Here is a 20,893-nt window from a genome sequence, read left to right as displayed (position 1 = left end):
CAGATTTCTGTACCCCATAGAATTGTGTATCCCCTGTGCAGATGCAGTTTCTCAGACTGCTGGATGCGGACGCGCACACACGATATTTCTGTACCCGAGCCCAGGTGTTTTCTCAAGCACTCCTGCAGCTTGCAACACATATTGTGAACAAGACAAAACTAGTGATGTGGCAAAATAAAAACCGCACATTTAACTCCACTGATTTTCTAGACATACAGGACATTCAGCCTCCTGTGTTGCTCATCCATGAAACCCTTGATTTAAAGTAACCTTAGAAAAGATTTTCTTCTTTTAAAACACGTTTTCATTTTTTTCACATGTACTGTCCAGAATCATCAAGTGTTCATATCCAGCGATCTTTAATAGAAAATTAGCTGTGTCAGGATGGAATCATCAAGGGTACACAATTCTACAGGGTATAGAAAGCTACCATAGGAAACACCTGAATATACTTGTATGTCAAAACATTGATGATTCTCTGCTCTGGAGAAAAGGGCATTTTCTTTAATGAAGCGAGTCAAACCCAAGGAGACATTATTGACGATTTTGCGTGCAGTAATCTAATGTATTTGACTCACAACAATGTACAGGTAGGTTTGTTTTTTACTATTTATTTTCATTGGCTATTGTGGAGCTCCCATTAGTGAAAACAAGTCTGAGCACCCTTCTATATATTACCTTTTTCATCTTCATATGGGGTTCCTTGTTTGTTTGAACTGTTGCCTTTTTATTCAGTAAATCAGGAAAGTCATTGTTGAGCTGTACTACACAACAGGACTGCCCAGTCCCTGACCACATTCCGGCGCCTCCTTAAGACTCACCTCTTCAGACAGCACCTGTAGAACTCCTCTGTTTGTATCCTGGGACACTATCACCCTTCATGTAAATGTGCTTTATTTTGCTCTTATCTGCCCCCTATTTTACTGCATTTAATCCTGTACTTCAGAATACTGTAATCTGCCAAGTGATTAACCTGTAGTATTTTGTATTTAATCATATCCTGATGTAACTATCACTATTATCTGCTGTATTATTGAATTGTGGTTTGTCACACTTGAACAAAAATTATTGTATTTCTTGCTCTTATTGTATTACTTGTATTGTAACACTTGAAATGTATTTGCTTACGATTGTAAGTCGCCCTGGATAAGGGCGTCTGCTAAGAAATAAATAATAATAAATAATAATAACTTCACGTAGGCTTTAGTTTTTAGCACATCCCCTACAGTTTGATTTTCTGTCAGCTTCATTCAGTCATTCATAATAACTTAAAACTAAGAATTCTACCTGTTGTGAAAGTGTGGAGCGCTAGTTATAAAGGCTAGAATGTATGCAGAGATGGATGGATGGATGTGTGGCTGTTTGTTCTGGGGTAGGAGGCCCGCAGGTTTATGCTTGCCTCGGGTCCAGTGATGGGTTCATCCGGCCCTGGGCATGTGGCTGGGTGCTGGAGTGGATTACAGCATGTTAATTTCAGCTGTGGGGGCTCGCACTGGGATACACCATCTTAAAAAAGCAAAGTTAAACTTAGAGTAAGTAGATAGGTTCCAAAAAATATAGCGCTACCCTCCCCACGTGTTGCTACAACTGTTTAAATAATGTGTTTTTCTTTTCATTGTTCACATCCTGACAACTATACACTTATAACTATAAAGTTTGCTTCAAAGCTCTTTACAAAATGTCCGCTCTAGTACACTGATTATTGCCCACGTTGTCAAACAGGTAACACAGCAATAATGATCATTGATGGGGTACGAAACAGAAAAGAGTACTTGGGTCTTTTAGTATCTCTCTTCCTGCAGTGATTTAGAGTGCATATATAAAACCCCAGTGCACTAGAGCAGACATTTCAAAAAGAGCTTTCCAATAGACTTTAAAGTTATGTGTAAAAAGGTGGCCGGATGTGAACAATGTAAAGAAATGACAGGTACGTTATTTAAACAGTTGTAGTAACTCATGGGGGCGGGTAATGCTAGATTTTTCAGAACCCCGCTACTTACTCTTTAAAGTCTTTACTTCATGTGTAAAAGCAAAGTCAGTAAAGACGGACGCTGGTGAAACCGAGCCCTGGGATCAAAATCTGCCTTCAAAGTTCTCCTGTAATGTTTCGGGTCTATTTCCTCTAAAACACCCTACAATTATATATTTTTCAATAGCATTACATTTAGGGGTGTTAAACATTTAGAATTTAAATCTTAGTAAAGAGTCAAGCATTTTTAATTGTGCTCAATTGTTTAAACTTTGTCAAAAATGGCCAAATATTAACAACAAGAGCGTATCTGCAAATACAGCTACTCAGTTTTCTTTCGTTGCCTTCACCAGATGCATCGGAAGGCTTGGCATTTAAATCAGCCAAGCCTTCATTTTCATTACAAACAGGATGTGCAAACGAGATCGCGACATGTTAATAAGAGACTCCTCTTTATTAAAGCTAGAATGAACAGTACAGTATTTTATGCTGGACACACTCTATTACAGTCGTTCTGCATGTCTGGATTGACATTAAGAGGAGTCACTTCTGCATTTAAATGAAAACCCCATTTAGTTGTTTCACATGAACGTGTTTCTCAGTGTGATTGAGACACACGAATGGCTGAACAGGATCAACTGCATTCTTTAAAGAGAGTAGAAAAGCAGAGGTACAACACAGACAACCAGAAGCCCTATTTATAACATACATGCAGTAATTTAGAGAAAGCTATTTATGTAAAAAATGAGTAATAGCACTATCTCAATGTTTGTATTTTAACATTTAAAACTATATATTTTCAAAAGTTTAAACTTGATAAATGTAATGGAATCTAGCAAGCATAATTACATCACACATGTACAATAATATCCCTCTATTTAGACACTGAATATTTCTAATGTTATATACAGTACTTTAGCTCTTCTCCCCCTTGGTATAATCGGGTAGGAGTGCCCGTGTGAAAGTGGCTTATATCTGTATCTTAAGATCACCAGTAGCGAGTCCTATCCTGAACTGGTGTGAGTGGTACAGGAAAAACAAATAGCTAGTAATGTAACCCACGTGCTCCCTCCCTCCCTCTCAACCACACTGTGGATATCATGCAATCTAGAATGACAATGTCACAGCTACTGGGAGTCACTCACCTGCTAGACTGAATGTGAAAGTGAAGCGCCTGTCTCCCTGTCCAACTCCTTGCATGCTGTTGAGAGAGCCTTCCTCTCCATCGCCTTGCTCTCTCACGCAGATTCTCTCCAGCACCACACTACACTCCCGCAGGCGTACAGGCTCCAGCTCAGGGATGTTTGGTTTGAAGTCCTCAGATTCTTCCTTCCCTGGTTCCAAGTGCTCAAACTCTACTGCAGGGGGCTCCCGTTTAATACGGACCATTTCCAGCACCTCTTCTTGTTTAACAGGAAGGGGTTCTTCTGTCTGGGGGATCTCCAATTCATTGTGCTCAGCTTTAATCTCAGAGACCTCTGGCTGGCTGCTGTCACATTGCATCTCACAGAGCTCCTGTTTCATGGGGAGAGAAGCCAGCCCAAAGAACTCCATTGTAAAGGGGAGAGGTTCAAGTTCAGGGAACTCCTCTTTAATCTGGACAGATTCCATCTCCACACTGTCCATGACAGCACACAGGATTCTGTTTATAAGTTACTGAAAAAAAGAAAACGTTTATTTATTTATTTACAGTACTACTAAGGCCAATGAAGGGACCGACAGAATCTGTCCTTAACAGCAGGGCTGGCTTTACTATAGACACAGAATTACACAGAATTAATTGTAATAAGTTTATAATAACGAAGGACTTGATCTGTCTAATCTCAAGAATGATGGATGAAAGTTGGCAAGTTACAATATTTCTCTTTTCATTAATCATGTTGAGTATTTTAGAATGCGTTCTCCTAAAACAACCGATCAGTAAGGAGTCCTTTTGTCCTCGGGCCTTAAATGTAGATTTGTTACAAAAAATGATCTGTGATACAATGTTCCACAAACTTTATCAAACTGTGTATATTCTTTTACTGACTTACACAAACATTGCCAACACTGGTGTATTATTTATTTCTTAGCAGACGCCCTTATCCAGAGCGACTTACAATTGTTACAAGATATCACATTATTTTTACATACAATTACCCATTTATACAGTTGGGTTTTTACTGGAGCAATCTAGGTAAAGTACCTTGCTCAAGGGTACAGCAGCAGTGTACCCCACCTGGGATTGAACCCATGACCCTCCGGTCAAGAGTCCAGAGCACTAACCATTACTCCACACTGCTGCCCAGTGTAGTGTGGGGTCACGCGAAATCTGGTCTTCCCTGGCAACAGGCTTGCGGTTTTGAACCGGTTGCTAAGCAAAGGACACATTGAAGTTACTTGCGTATTCAAATGGAGCGTGCATTGTTGGATTTCATTTAATTACCCTGAAAATAGCTGTGATTCCATCAACAAGAACACATTTGTAGCGAACTTGCAAACTTTGGCATTATATATATATATGCAAATCTTATCGTACAAAAACAGGTTTCCATTAAAATGGATTCTAGCGAACAAACAGCTCTACGTACCGACACCATGAGCTGAAAAAACAGGTTATCACTCAAATTTTCTTGATCCGAACAACAAAAACTAAAACGTGCAATGCATCTCCATCTATTTCTTGTATAACGCATTGCTGGACTGAAAATGGACCAAGAAGGAATAATATATACAGTATATCTCCTCCAAATTAAAAATAATTACCATTGTGCAACTTTTCACATTTTTTGAAGCTGTACTGTTTCCCTCATATGCAATTTTAAGTAATAATAATAATAATAATAATAATAATAATAATAATAATAATAATAATAATAATAATAAATCAGACAGATTGACAGTCCGGTTTCAGATAGCCTCCGGAGATAGCTGCAACGAAACCTAAAAGATGATATTTCAATACTGCTTGGGAAAATGAATATTTTGTTTTTGAACAATCAAGGGTGGAATTAATCTGCAGTGGCCAGAGCATTGCCAAGAAATTGTGTACAAAATATGAAAACACGTCTGCAGCAGAAAATATGTTTGTAAGAAAAGCGATAGAAAACAGGAGGCACTGGAACCATCTTTAAAGCAGGGGTGCTGAGAGCTCCTCTAGTTCCAGTGTCCTTGCAGTAATGCAGTGGCACTGGAACCATGTTTAAAGCAGGGGTGCTGAGAACTCCTCTAGTTCCAGTGTCCTTGCAGTAATGCAGTGGCACTGGAACCATGTTTAAAGCAGGGGTGCTGAGAGCTCCTCTAGTTCCAGCACACTTGCAGTAATGCGATCACAGCATTATGAGGTATGTTTATTTGATATTGGGATATAATGAAGTATACGTAATACTAACAGACAAAATATATGATCTTGTCCTAGTGAGGTCAGTATTTTGTAAGGTGTCTGTTGCGCAACATGACTGTGCCAACCCCTGCATATGAGAAGTGCCATTTAAGATGAATTACTGCAATTATACCTGTGCCCAGCAACCTACAGAATTAACCAACTTTGCATCATAGTCAAATATAATGTTACGTTAACATATTGAATTACATACTGCAGTTTAACACAATTAAGCAGGTTGGTGATTCCCAGTCCTTACATAAAATATGCCTTTACCGTTAACAGAATGCTACATTCATTGTTTACTGAACTAATATGAAGCATCATCATTTATAACATATTTAAAAGTACAACAATTGCAAACAGCATCCATCTACCTGTAATTTTAGGCAACTTAAACTGAACAGAAGTCTCCATAGCTTAGCCATGTAGCTGTCACTCGCTGAAGCTGATTTTACAGGACATTTACAGATTCTAGTTACTGACGCTTCGTAGAACAAAAGTTTGTTTTAATCCCCGTACAAAGTTATACTAATCTTATACATGGTTTTAATTGTGAGTATATTTAATGAAAGATGTTAAACGTTTATATACGAACATAGAAACTGTACATAATTCATATTAGTACTGTATTTTGTAACAAACTACTGAAAATGTATTTTTTCTTAAACATGTACCAGTATGTACGTTTTCTTAAAAGGATAAAGGAATCTTGTTCAAATCACGTCAGTGCGCTCGCTCACCGGTGATGCACAGTAGAGGTCACAGATTCCAAGTACCTGGCACATCATAAATGATATCTTTCTAATTCCTGTGACTGAAGGTAGAAGAATACTCTGTGGCTGCAAAATACCGACAGCATGTAGCCTGCTGGGGTCACGTGACTGCAACCTCTCACTTGGATTGTTTAAATCACGTGGATATGTTCACAGTCCCCAGTAGAATGTACAGATCAGGACTAAACAGAGCATTTTTCTAAATACAACAGTGGAAATCGTTTAAGCAACTAATGTATGTCAAAGAAAATATTATAGGAAGGTTGGTGTTTCTGATGCGTTTCACTTAAAAACCGGACATCACGGCATCCAGGCTTGTTAATTCCTGCCACACGGACACAGATGCTAATTCCTGGACTGTCCGGGTCAAACCTGGACCGGTGACAGCCCTAAATCAGGGAGACGGTGTTGAATTCTCAAATGCTCTGCAACCCCCGTAAACAACAACACACATTCTCCCCATTCACTAACGCCGTGACCCGCCCCGTTCCCCTTCCAATACAAACTGAACAACAAGTCCTGCACCCCATTCACTAACACGGTGACCCGCCCCGTTCCCCTTCCAATCCAAACTGAACAACAAGTCCCGCACACATTCACTAACACCGTGACCCGTCCCGTTCCCCTTCCAATACAAACTGAACAACAAGCCCTGCAACAAAGCAATTGTCCAGGTCGTTACAATATATTTATAAGTAAAAGTATATAAAAAGCATGACAACCTTTATGAACAAAAATCTTCACTAATATACAATTGAACAAGAACTGTTGAATATTTAATTTCATACAGTACTAAATGTCATTGTTTATATGATAGTAATGTAAACACAAATTACACACACGTCTATGTATTCATTTATTTCAATATTTATATTTTACTTTTACCAAATATATAGGCTGTCCTTCAGCATAGCTAATTCTTAGAAATGAGGTTTCTTTTTTGTCCAGCGGGGACCGCAAATAGCGTTACTCTCATCAACCAGCATAGACAGAGGAAACCGTACTTCATTGTGCCAATAGGGACCACAATGAGTGTTACACTCACAGCAAACCAACAATAAATCTCAGAATGAGGATGATGAAGATGAACGACGACTTGAAATATAACACAGTCTGGAGAATTTTCAGCTGACTGACTTCAATCTTTCAAAATACTGTTTGTCTCAACTAATCATCGTGTAGCGCTGACAGTTAACACAACACGCTTGTAAGCTGAAGGCTGTAGGTTCAAAAAGATTTTTTTAGAGGCAAACGTTCCATTTTAGAACAGAAATAAATCAATTCGTTTGCCTAGGGCAGCGGTGTGGAGTAGTGGTTAGGGCTCTGGACTTTTGACCAGAGTGGGTTCAATCCCCTATGGGGACACTGCTGCTGTACCCTTGAGCAAGGTACTTTACCTAGATTGCTCCAGTAAAAACCCAACTGTATAAATGGGGAATTGTATGTAAAAATAACGTGATATCTTGGAACAATTGTAAGTCACCCTGGATAAGGGCGTCTGCTAAGAAATAAATAATAATAATAATAATAATAATAATAATAATAATAATAATAATAATAATAATAATAATAGGGCGGCAAAAATCGTTGCGCGGCCCTGCCCATCCACTCAACTGAACCGCAGTTAAACTCTACAGTAGTTCCCGTATTTGAAAGAGATGAGCACCAATTCATTACAAATTCAGACAACCAGGTATTATTGTAAAGCAATAGTATATGCAAGACACTAGACGTACAGCTGTTTATATTAAATAGATATTTTCATAACCAGTTTCATACACACATGATTAAAACACCGTCATTATTAACTCTATGTGTAACACTCCCCCCTCTCGTATACTGAATGGTTCGGTTGAGAATCAACTCGCTTCACTGCCCTATTGTAGCCGCTTAAGAAAGAATCACTAATTAAACAGAACAAGCGTGCAGGACATGCAAAGGATCAGCAGCATATTTCAGGAAAGCAAACGCAACCTACAGAGCAGAGCATCTCCGTGTGTTTCCATCAAACTGAATCAATCCACAGCAAAAGCACAGGAAGAGGGGCTGTGCATAAGAATGAACACCGCGCGCTCACTGTATTGAAGAAGAGCTCCCTTTCAAAGAGTCTCCAGTGCTGGAGTTACACAAACTGAACGGAGTGAACGCCACGTATGCAAACGACAATGCGATGAAATGGTGTGAACGCCACGCATGCGAACGACAATGTGATGAAATGGTCGGCACCACTGCTGCACAAATGCAAAAGGTCCTCAAAACGCAACTCCTCCAGAGTAATGATGTGTCATTCATGGCGGATGGGCAGCAGTGGGGAGTAGTGGTCAGGGCTCTGGACTCTTGACCGGAGGGTCGTGGGTTCAATCCCAGGTGGGGATAAGGGCGTCTGCTAAGAAATAAATACATGAAAATAAAATGGAACGCTGCAAACAATTAAAGAGGTAAAAGCCCGATTCGATTCTGTTACCGGTTCTGAATCGTTACTGTTTGTCTCTGCGGCTGGATTGGGAGAACTTCTTAAAAACTAAAACTAGCGGATATTTTACGCAGCAATGCTTTAAATGAGTATTGATGCACGTGCGCAAAACAGTTTATGAATACGCTCAATGTTTTTATTAGCATGACGCCTAAAAGTCTGCAATTACAAAAGACATACGTTTGTACGCAGTTATTTAAAAGTGACCATCAGTGCAAAAGTGCAGGCTCCAGATATAAAAAGCTTACTGGAGCACTGCTAACTTCGAAATCGGTAGAATTATTCTGTTAAGTGAGCCCGAATCAGAATTAGAACCGCTAATTGACAAACGTTACATGCCATGAAGATCTAGCGAAATCTATTTCATATTTACTGTGAAGTATAATAATAGAGAGAGACGCTTACTTCAGGTATTGTCAGTGGGATGTGCAGCACGGCTCTAGTCACTCGCTTTGACCGTCTCGGTTCTTCTCTCCAGGGTACACATGCAGTTCAAACTAACAGCGACAGGTAATCTGTGTGACTAGACTAGTCCTCACTGCAGATTTAAACCCCTCACTCACAGTTCAGGTACAAGACCACGCCCCCAACACGTCAGCCCCTCCCCGGGTGTCCGCTGTCCGGTGTTAGCCTCTCTTTGTTCTCTTCCACAGGGAGTCGTTAGCGCTTTCCTCTGATGGGAGAGCTGCACTGAATGCGTCCTTTCTTCTCTTCAGGTGAGAGCACGAGTTTGGAACTGAGGTCTCCCTCAGTGTTTTAAATGATACCAGCAGAATAAAACTAGTGAAGGAAACAAAGGTACACTTCATTGAAAGTATATTTAAACATTATTTCAAACATATTAAGGAGAAACCAGTTCAAATACAAATGTGGCTTTTTTGTTAAAGATTCTGAATTTAATATTTGAATCAGTTCATAAAAGTGACCAGTAGATGGCAGAATTTTTACTTTTATTTTTTTCAATGCAGTCCAGCAATCCAGTTTATTCTTGGACATTAATAACACCGCTATTAGATTTCTGTGGTGTCATTATGTTTCCTTTTCCAATATGGTCCTTGTTAGTGTGAGTGACATTTCCTTGTTCATTTGTATCAGTCTGAACCCCTTCTATACATTTCAGCTTCAGCCCTTGGGTTCCAATACAACGAAACACTAAAGTTAACAAACCAGGATTATTATTGTTACATGTTACTGTTTGTACCACTTGACCCTCATTCGATTAAAAATAAAATACATATTTTAGTAATCAATCTCTAGAAGTGTGCTTCTAAATGTGTTTCCAAAAGCTGCTCCACATGAAGCACCTCAAAGCTGCTCCACATGAAGCACCTCAAAGCTGCTCCACATGAAGCACCTCAAAGCTGCTCCACATGAAGCACCTCAAAGCTGCTCCACATGAAACACCTCAAAGCTGCTCCACATGAAGCACCTCAAAGCTGCTCCACATGAAGCACCTCAAAGCTGCTCCACATGAAGCACCTCAAAGCTGCTCCACATGAAGCACCTCAAAGCTGCTCCACATGAAGCACCTCAAAGCTGCTCCACATGAAGCACCTCAAAGCTGCTCCACATGAAGCACCTCAAAGCTGCTCCACATGAAGCACCTCAATGCTGCTCCACATGAAGCACCTCAAAGCTGCTCCACATGAAGCACCTCAAAGCTGCTCCACACGAAGCACCTCAAAGCTGCTCCACACGAAACACCTCAAAGCTGCTCCACACAAAGCACCTCAAAGCTGCTCCACACGAAGCACCTCAAAGCTGCTCCACATGAAGCACCTCAAAGCTGCTCCACATGAAGCACCTCAAAGCTGCTCCACATGAAGCACCTCAAAGCTGCTCCACATGAAGCACCTCAAAGCTGCTCCACATGAAGCACCTCAAAGCTGCTCCACATGAAGCACCTCAAAGCTGCTCCACATGAAGCACCTCAAAGCTGCTCCACATGAAGCACCTCAAAGCTGCTCCACATGAAGCACCTCAAAGCTGCTCCACATGAAGCACCTCTGCAGTGGTGTCATTTTCTGTGACCTTAATGTTTTAAAGTAATGCTGGATTTTGTTTGTTGTTTTTCCCATTTCCGCATGCATGACATCCCTGTACAGTGCAAACCTGTTTGAGGATCCATTGCTCCTGATCCAATCTAAATCAATCTGCATGCTGTTTGGATTAATAGACTTCTCTTCTCCTAGACAGGCAGCACAAATAGTGGAGCCGAGCAGTAAAGCAATAAAGAAAAAACACTTCACAACAGTTCAGTGTAAAATCAATGCAAAGTTTATTAGTGGCTTCTGAACAGTGAAATGTGTAAAGGTGTTCTCTTTTAATAGCATGATCTACACTTCACACTGTCTTATAGAATGCAATTGATACACAATATATAAAGCTTTAAACATTCTACTGTAATGGCAGTGCTGATTTATATGTAGAGCTCAGACAAAAGTTTAGCATCACCTAGAATTTGTTGGTATAGTTAAAAACAAAACAAAAAAAACAACTATATGAACATAATTCAGAACTTTTATTTAACATTGTGAAATCAAAGAAACTACACAAGGATATCACAAGTGTCTACTGGATGCCATAATAGTAGTACAGTACTTCATCATAGATTTCAAAATGTCACTTTTTCATTCAGTATATGGAAAACTACAAAGCAGTGTGTAATTCAATGTGTTCATGTAACATTATTCAGCAGATTTCATTCGAATTTATGAAGCAAAATTAGTTCATTCCACAGAGTGAGGCAAAACCTTTAGCCAGAGTTGTAGTCTATTTCTAATAGACTTATCTGTGCTTTTTAATACGTAAAGTGAAAATGTCTAAATTGCAACACAATGAATGCAAAGAGATTCAGAGTCCTAATAAATTCATAGAAAAAAAATGTAAAAACAATAAAACAGTGTTATGCGTATAAGGTTTCTCATCTTGTTATCTGATCTAAAACAAAATCCCTGAGTCGTGGGTCTGGCTTGTTCTCAGCTGCGTCCCCAGTGTGTTCAAAGCCCAGCTCAGGACACTGGAACTGCAGCTGAACTCACACACTGAGAACAAGCAGGCAGCAGAGAAGACTGAGCCCACACTCCAGGGCTTACATCATGATACACTAGCAAAGGAATTCCATTTCTCATTTCATGAAGACTGAGCCCACACTCCAGGGCTTACATCATGAGACACTAGCAAAGGAATTCCATTTCTCATTTCATGAAGACTGAGCCCACACTCCAGGGCTTACATCATGATACACTAGCAAAGGAATTCCATTTCTCATTTCATGAAGACTGAGCCCACACTCCAGGGCTTACATCATGAGACACTAGCAAAGGAATTCCATTTCTCATTTCATGAAGACTGAGCCCACACTCCAGGGCTTACATCATGATACACTAGCAAAGGAATTCCATTTCTCATTTCATGAAGACTGAGCCCACACTCCAGGGCTTACATCATGATACACTAGCAAAGGAATTCCATTTCTCATTTCATGAAGACTGAGCCCACACTCCAGGGCTTACATCATGATACACTAGCAAAGGAATTCCATTTCTCATTTCATGAAGACTGAGCCCACACTCCAGAGCTTACATCATGATACACTAGCAAAGGAATTCCATTTCTCATTTCATGAAGACTGAGCCCACACTCCAGGGCTTACTTCATAATACACTAGCAAAGGAATTCCATTTCTCATTTCATGAAGACTGAGCCCACACTCCAGGGCTTACATCATGAGACACTAGCAAAGGAATTCCATTTCTCATTTCATGAAGACTGAGCCCACACTCCAGGGCTTACATCATGAGACACTAGCAAAGGAATTCCATTTCTCATTTCATGAAGACTGAGCCCACACTCCAGGGCTTACATCATGATACACTAGCAAAGGAATTCCATTTCTCATTTCATGAAGACTGAGCCCACACTCCAGGGCTTACATCATGAGACACTAGCAAAGGAATTCCATTTCTCATTTCATGAAGACTGAGCCCACACTCCAGGGCTTACATCATGAGACACTAGCAAAGGAATTCCATTTCTCATTTCATGAAGACTGAGCCCACACTCCAGGGCTTACATCATGAGACACTAGCAAAGGAATTCCATTTCTCATTTCATGAAGACTGAGCCCACACTCCAGGGCTTACATCATGATACACTAGCAAAGGAATTCCATTTCTCATTTCATGAAGACTGAGCCCACACTCCAGGGCTTACATCATGATACACTAGCAAAGGAATTCCATTTCTCATTTCATGAAGACTGAGCCCACACTCCAGGGCTTACATCATGAGACACTAGCAAAGGAATTCCATTTCTCATTTCATGAAGACTGAGCCCACACTCCAGGGCTTACATCATGATACACTAGCAAAGGAATTCCATTTCTCATTTCATGAAGACTGAGCCCACACTCCAGGGCTTACATCATGAGACACTAGCAAAGGAATTCCATGACACAGAGGTAATCCCATTTCTCATTTCACAAAGCCTCTAAGAACAATTCTATAATTGAGAGTTTAGAGTTTTATCTAGATTGATTAGTTCTCTTATAAAACCTATTTAATTGATGTTTTACACGATTGAGGATTTACTATGAACCCACATACACACTCTAGACACAAGGAATGTTTCATCAATAGTAGTATTGTATTCAGAGCACAAATATTAAACAGAAATCACAAAAGTCATTAAGTCAATCTCTTGGTTTTCTAAGCATAACAGTCATAAAGTCAAAGCTCTCAGCCTGCGTTAAAGCAGCTAGCAGGACCAGTGAAATATGACACTGCTTACACTCACACACACACACACAGCCTAAACTGAAATGGGTCAGACAATCTTACAATAGATCACACTAAAGCTTACTAATAGTAAATTGTTTAACGATATAGCAAGATTACTTTAAAATACATTCTTCATCCAACTATGAGATAGATTACTTATTGTTACTTAATCAAGTTTCACTAAAACGTTATTTCACACACAAGGTGTGCAAACTAAACAATTAACATTTCAATTGTACGTGATAGTGTTACAATTAATTAATTTAGTTTCATGAGAGGAAAACGCAACTGGAACTATACTGGCTTACAGCAAACTCAGTCTCTCTGCATTTGCTCGTTTACTAGCTTGCCTTCCCTTTTTGGGTCGTGTTCTCAGTCACAGTCCCGGAGTTGGCATAGCAGAGCGACAGCAATTAGTTTAGCAATCAAAGTGGAGCACAACATGTTTAGTTTTGCTTGAATATTTATAGCATTTCTCTATGCTAGGTTGCTATCTGCATTAGGTCATTTGTTCATCTTGCACCTTAAAACTCAGTCCTTTGATGTTTTAATGTCCTTTTCCGCTAGGACATCGGTGCTTTATGTCTTCCTCGCGTCAAACCGCTTCTTGTTGCCGCTGTGAATTATCTGTACAGAATTCAACTGTCCTTTCAGCCTAATCCAGTCCAGATGCCACCCAGCCCTGCTCACCTAGTTCAGGGGTCACACAGTTCAGTGTGTCTGCAGGAAAGGAGCCCTTTTTCTTCAAGACACAGAGATTGCATTAATCTGTCCAGTTACATTTATAATACACTTTCATGTATTAATATCATCTTCAGGGAATATTCACCACAAACAGCAGCATCTTCCCCTTTTTCAATGTCTCCCTTGTGTTTGTTCAGTTCCACTGCAGATCTGTATCTCAGGAATCATTGACAGTTTAAACAATGAGAAACCTTTTACATACAGAGGTAATGGAAACATAATAATGTGCCCTTTATACACACAGATACTGGAAAACATACAGGAACTCAAACTCAACGCCAATGAAATCCTTTATAAATAACTAAACCTGACTTTGGATGTACTGCATTGTCACTCTAATGATATCATACTGATACAAAATACAAGCAAACAAGCCAGATTTTGCCCAAAAGGAATAAACAGCTAATGGTGATTCCACAAAAGCACCAGCTCTGTTACTGTCAAACAGTCTGAGGCAACTTCACTCTGCAGATTGTTTATATCAATTATTCATAAACTGTATAAACTATGAATGTAGTAATAATGGTAATGCTGTAGCATGTATGTATTGCAGATTTGAGTAAATGCAACATTTATGAATCTTTTACTTGCAAACCTTTCATGCTTTACAGTATATTTATACAGCTCTAATATTGTGGGTCTGTCATAATTGCACACACAGCAATTTACACAATAAAAATGATAGGAATTGTATTTCAATCCCACTGCATTGAAGCAGGGCTCCAGTATACAACAAGCTTGGAGGTTCTCAGTACTTAAAGGGTGCATGAGGACCTTTTTATTTGATTGTGTCGCATGTTCCCATGTGTTGCTACAACTGCTTACGGAAGGTGTGCATATTGTTTAATTTGTTGTTTTATTTTTATATTTTGACCACTTTTCTAAACTTTTAAATTGCATTCACTGCCTCAAGGACCTCTCAGAACTACATTTCCCATCATCCTCCTGCTCACTGGTAAATTCATCTCAGTTACATATGTGAGCAGGAGGAGGATGATGGGAAATGTAGTTCTGAGAGGTCCATGTAGGTACATGGGAAGCCATCTTGAGGCAGGGAATGCAATTTAAAAGTTTAAAAAAGTGGTCAAAATGTATAAAAAAATGAAAACAATAAACACCTTACGTAAACACATGGGAACATGTAACACAATAAAATAAAAGGTCTGTATGTGCCCTTTAAACACTCAAAGCAGTCAAGTTCATTCAAACCCAAAACAGCACTTGCTCCAGTGCAAAGTTTGCACCACGCGAAATAAAAAAAAGAAAAAAAGGTTGTTTCAGCTTGTGCTTGCACTGGTGCAATAGCTTACAGACCATTCTAGTAATATGAAGGGCACACTGCTGCCACACCCATGAAGAGAGTTTTAGTTTTAGATTCTTTTAAATAATTTACTTCTTTTCTCACCGACACTGGTACAGTAATGGTATTTTAAAAATATGATGTGTTATCGGCAACGTTGTTTAATGTGTTCACAGAAACAAGCTTGGCATAAATCCTCACAGCATGATAAGTGAGATTAATTTCCAATGCAGTTCATTCTGAAAGAATGGGTCTGTCTCCTTCAGTTTGACATGCTCCCCTTCTCAGTGTCTCTGGATTCAGGCTGGCTCACTCCTGGGGACCCCCTTCATTTACTGCAGGGTGAGAGAGAGAGACAAGGAATCAGACAGCTCTCCACACACTCAAGCAAGCAGGGTGGAGAGGTGAGGGACTGGGAGAGGAGGGAGGCTGGATCCAGTGTGAATTCGCTGGTGTGTTTTTAGTGTTCCTGACTGCCTAAAGCTCTCCCCACATTCAAGACAGTGATACGGCTTCTCTCCAGTGTGACTGCGCTGGTGTGTTTTTAGTGTTCCTGACTGCCTAAAGCTCTCCCCACATTCAACACAATGATACGGCTTCTCTCCAGTGTGACTGCGCTGGTGTGTTTTTAGTGTTCCTGACTGCCTAAAGCTCTCCCCACATTCAACACAATGATACGGCTTCTCTCCAGTGTGAATGCGCTGGTGTTCTTTTAGTGTTCCTGACTGCCTAAAGCTCTCCCCACATTCAACACAGTGATACGGCTTCTCTCCAGTGTGACTGCGCTGGTGTTTATTTAGGTTTCCTGACTCACTGAAGCTCTCCCCACATTCAACACAGTGATACGGCTTCTCTCCAGTGTGACTGCGCTGGTGTTTATTTAGGTTTCCTGACTCACTGAAGCTCTCTCCACATTCAACACAGTGATACGGCTTCTCTCCAGTGTGAATTCGCTGGTGTTTTTTTAATTTTTCTTTGTCAGTGAAGCTCTTTCCACATTCAATACATTGATATGGCTTCTCTCCAGTGTGAATGCGCTGGTGTATTTTTAGTTTTCCTGACACATTGAAGCTCTTCCCACAGTCAGTACAGTGGTGTGGCTTCTCTCCGGTGTGAATTCTCTGATGTTTTTCTAGTTTTCCTTTGTTAGTGAAGCTCTCTCCACATTCAATACATTGATATGGCTTCTCTCTAGTGTGAAGTCGCTGGTGTGTTTTTAGGTTTCCTGACGCATTGAAGCACTTCCCACATTCAGTACATTGATACGGCTTCTCTCCAGTGTGAATTCGCTGGTGTTTGTTTAGTGTTCCTTTGTCAATGAAGCGCTTTCCACATTCAGTACATTGATACGGCTTCTCTCTAGTGTGAAGTCGCTGGTGTGTTTTTAGGTTTCCTGACGCATTGAAGCACTTCCCACATTCAGTACATTGATACGGCTTCTCTCCAGTGTGAATTCGCTGGTGTTTGTTTAGTGTTCCTTTCTCAGTGAAGCGCTTTCCACATTCAGTACATTGATGCGGCTTCTCTCTAGTGTGAAATCGATGGTGTCTTTTTAGGCTTCCTAACACAGTGAAACTCTTCCCACATTCAATACACTGATACAGCTTCTCTCCAGTGTGAATTAGCTGGTGTTTGTTTCGAGTTCCTTTGTCAGTGAAGCGCTTTCCACATTCAGTACATTGATACGGCTTCTCTCCAGTGTGAATTCGCTGGTGTTTTTTTAGGTTTCCTGACGCACTAAAGCTCTTCCCACATTCAGTACATTGATACGGCTTCTCTCCAGTGTGAATTCGCTGGTGTTTGTTTAGTTTTCCTTTCTCAGTGAAGCTTTTCCCACATTCAGTACATTGATATGGCTTCTCTCCAGTGTGAAGTCGCTGGTGTCTTTTTAGGCTTCCTGACGCATTGAAGCACTTCCCACATACAGTACATTGATACGGCTTCTCTCCAGTGTGAAGTCGCTGGTGTCTTTTTAGGACTGCTAACTCACGGAAGCTCTTTCCACATTCAGTACAGTGGTGCGGCTTCTCTCCAGTGTGACTCTGCTGGTGTGTTTTTAGGCTTCCTGGCTTGCTGAAGCTCTGCCCACATTTATTACACTGATGTAATATCTTTGGCCAGGATATATTTTCTGTATCCTTAAACAAGTCAACAGATTCCCCTTCAATGTGGACAGGCTCCAGTTCAGTCTCTTCTTTAATGTGGACAGGCTCCAGTTCAGTCTCTTCTTTAATGTGGACAGGCTCCAGTTCAGCCTCTTCTTTAATGTGGACAGGCTCCAGTTCAGTCTCCTCTTTCATGTGCACAGGCTCCAGTTCAGTCTCTTCTTTAATGTGGACAGGCTCCAGTTCAGCCTCTTCCTCTTTAATGTGGACAGGCTCCAGTTCAGTCTCTTCTTCTTTAATGTGGACAGGCTCCAGTTCAGTCTCCTCTTTCATGTGCACAGGCTCCAGTTCAGTCTCTTCTTTAATGTGGACAGGCTCCAGTTCAGTCTCTTCCTCTTTAATGTGGACAGGCTCCAGTTCAGTCTCTTCTTTAATGTGGACAGGCTCCAGTTCAGTCTCTTCTTCTTTAATGTGGACAGGCTCCAGTTCAGTCTCTTCTTTAATGTGGACAGGCTCCAGTTCAGTCTCTTCTTTAATGTGGACAGGCTCCAGTTCAGTCTCTTCTTCTTTAATGTGGACAGGCTCCAGTTCAGTCTCTTCTTTCATGTGGACAGGCTCCAGTTCAGTCTCTTCTTTCATGTGGACAGGCTCCAGTTCAGTCTCTTCTTTCATGTGGACAGGCTCCAGTTCAGTCTCTTCTTTCATGTGGACAGGCCCCAGTTCAGTCTCTTCTTTAATGTGGACAGACTCCAGTTCAGTCTCTTCTTTAATGTGGACAGACTCCAGTTCAGTCTCTTCTTTCATGTGGACAGGCTCCAGTTCAGTCTCTTCTTTCATGTGGACAGGCTCCAGTTCAGTCTCTTCTTTCATGTGGACAGGCTCCAGTTCAGTCTCTTCTTTCATGTGGACAGGCTGCAGTTCAGGCATCTCCTGTTTAATGCAGATAGGTACCAACTCCATCTTTGTTCCTTGGCTTTCACCAGGATAAGGCAGTCCTGAAAGCAGAAAATGAAATGAAGTATTACGATCTGTTCTCTATCGGTGTGTTTACACTTACAGCTCGGACCTGAACTGACTCAGGGTCTGTGAATGTGTGGGTTGTAGTGAGTAGTGAAAGGGTGATGCAGGTGCTCCAGACAAGGACAAACCCAAAGTTCACGGTTCAAGTTCCTTTTTATTTCTTGAACAAAAATTAAATAATAAAGCTGGCTCTACCCAGCAATGGGTATTGCCAGCATCAAAACAAGGGGTTGCAGTCCCTTAATAATAATCACAAAAACCACAAACACAACACAAACACAGTCACGTCTCTGGACAGTGCGTGCTCGTAGTGCAGGTGCGGTGCTGGAAACAGCGATGCTTGATTAAGTGCAGGTGCGGTGAAGTCCGGGTGAATCGCTGGGCCCAGACTGCAGCTCCCAGATTTGCAGTCCATTTATTAAGTGCGTGTCAGGCACGTCAGGTCCAATTTATTTTCACATGCACAGTTAATTTTAGACGTGCTGTTTAAAAATATTTTTTTTCCCCAGTCAAACGGGTTTAAAAGGCCCTGCATATCAACAAAGCACTCATTAGGCATCTCCAGCCCCGCCCCACCCTTTCGTTTGCTATAGCTTTCACATATGCTAATAAATAAATAAATAATAATAATAATAATAATAATAATAATAATAATAATAGTACATACCGATCAATCATCTCCTGATCACTCATTTTATCACCAAACTCCTCAATAACGTGATCCAAGTCATTATTTTATTACTATAACATCTCAAAAAAGCTCTGCAAATGTCCGTAATATTCTCTGTGCGCTGATACAGTATCAGTCAGCTTGTTTCCTTATGATTGCCCCTATCCGATGCCAGGGGCAAGTATGACTATTCATGAGATACGTCCTTTTTTTTATTTTTATCGGCTTGTCTCGGCTCCTGTCGCTCCCACTCGGCCATTGAATGGTTTTCTCGGCTTTTTCCGGAGAAAAAACGACTAGAAACCCGTTATTTGTGTTTTTTTGATGATGTCGGACAGGGTCCGACATTGGACCGGATAGGAATAATTGCAATGTCCGACCAGGTCCGACACAGGACCGCAAAGGGTTAATTATTCTGAGAATGATAAGAGACACACGGTTGCAAAACAAACACAAAGCACTTAACCCTCGCTCCAAACAGTCCTCGTTTCCTCCCATCAACCACAACAAAGGAACCGATTATGACATCACATCCCCCTAAGGTACCCTCAGCCCCGCCCCCTCCGATAGCTAGTTCAATCACGTCTCTTCCAATTCATGAATGAAACTTTGCTTACCGTACTAGGGCGGGGACTCCTGGTACCGTGACGCCATCCCTTTCCTGAATGGCCGGCTTCCGACTGCCCCCGGAATGAACTGCCGAAACATTCAGTACGGGGCACGCAATTCCTGCTGTACAGTGCTCTCACAGGTCGAGAGGGAGATTGTTGATTCAGATTCATTCGTGCTTTGTCACAGGGTCTATCAGATTAAGATTCCTATCATTTGAGCCCCTGTTTACACTTGAGCACAGACCTAGGCTGGCTTTGGCCCCGTATGCGCGCACATAGCCCCTGAACTGCAGTGCGTGCCCGATGACATCATATCAACCACCCCTTGTGTGAAGACATTTCCCCTCCCAGAACACAGAGGCGGAAGTGTTTAAATCAACAGCAAGCCTGTCATTTGTGTGTTTCTACTCCAAGGTGGTCATTCCGTGCCAATTAAGATTTCATTCTGTCATCAGAAATGGAGCGGAGCATTGAGAACATGCAAATCAGATGTTTCAAGAAACAGGTGTTATTGTCTTCATTTACACATCTGTCTGACAACTCGTCTCACATGGAAATGTAAACAGTAACTCCCATGTATTTTCTTACCCATGACAAGTATTCCAAGGACACAGAGAAAGCAGGCAGGTGGCAGAGCGTTCAGCTTCAGAGCCCCACAGGTGTGGAATGATCTGCCTCGATTTGGAAGGGAGGCACCATCTCCTGCTGCTTTTAACCCTTCCGCTCCGGTGAACATTCTACCTGTTTGAGGTCTGACTGACAGAACGTGACTTTCGACTTGTGTATCAGGATCATTTTACACCAAATTGTTTGATGGCTGCGTAATGTGAAGAAGTTCAACATCAGACAGATCTGACAACTCATCAACACTTTCTGTAATAAAAATTAAAGTTTTCTTTTGGGTCAGTGTGACAGAAACACAGTGATTCTTGGTGGTAAATCTCCCTCTTGACCTGTCAGTGCGATAAGTAGCGAGAACAGAGTTGTACCTTGGACGGGCTGGCCCGACAGTTCTTTCCCAGGGTTCAAGGGCCAGCTAGAAAGGGGGTGGAACTCCGGTTAATTAACTCATTGACCTGGAA

The 20,893-nt window shown here is 41.1% G+C and overlaps 2 protein-coding genes across 3 annotated transcripts in view; both read right to left on the bottom strand.

Annotated features, from left to right (window-relative positions):
• Positions 1 to 9,295, bottom strand: part of LOC131721205 (zinc finger protein ZFP2-like) — a 104,013-nt gene extending 94,718 nt beyond the window's left edge. Inside the window, exon 1 of the mRNA XM_059014616.1 lies at positions 8,985 to 9,295. The gene's annotated coding sequence lies outside the window, so the exon portion shown is untranslated. The remainder of the gene's footprint in view (positions 1 to 8,984) is intronic.
• The window catches only part of LOC117404829 (zinc finger protein 585A-like), a 44,220-nt gene that overhangs the window by 2,169 nt on the left and 21,158 nt on the right, over positions 1 to 20,893 (bottom strand). The window contains exon 3 of one of the 2 annotated variants that reach the window (XM_059014612.1): positions 15,842 to 18,505. In XM_059014612.1, the coding sequence (XP_058870595.1) occupies positions 15,842 to 18,470 (2,629 nt within the window). In that variant the 5' untranslated portion in view covers positions 18,471 to 18,505. Of the gene's footprint in view, positions 1 to 12,232; positions 18,506 to 20,893 lie in introns of those variants that run through there. The other variant, XM_059014611.1, reaches the window with a different exon arrangement.

The sequence above is a fragment of the Acipenser ruthenus genome, chromosome 48 (genome assembly GCF_902713425.1).
Source record: "Acipenser ruthenus chromosome 48, fAciRut3.2 maternal haplotype, whole genome shotgun sequence".
In the NCBI taxonomy this organism is placed as follows: domain Eukaryota; kingdom Metazoa; phylum Chordata; class Actinopteri; order Acipenseriformes; family Acipenseridae; genus Acipenser; species Acipenser ruthenus.
The sequence above is the reverse complement of the archived record's forward strand: the minus strand, read 5'-3'. Positions and strand labels throughout refer to the sequence as shown.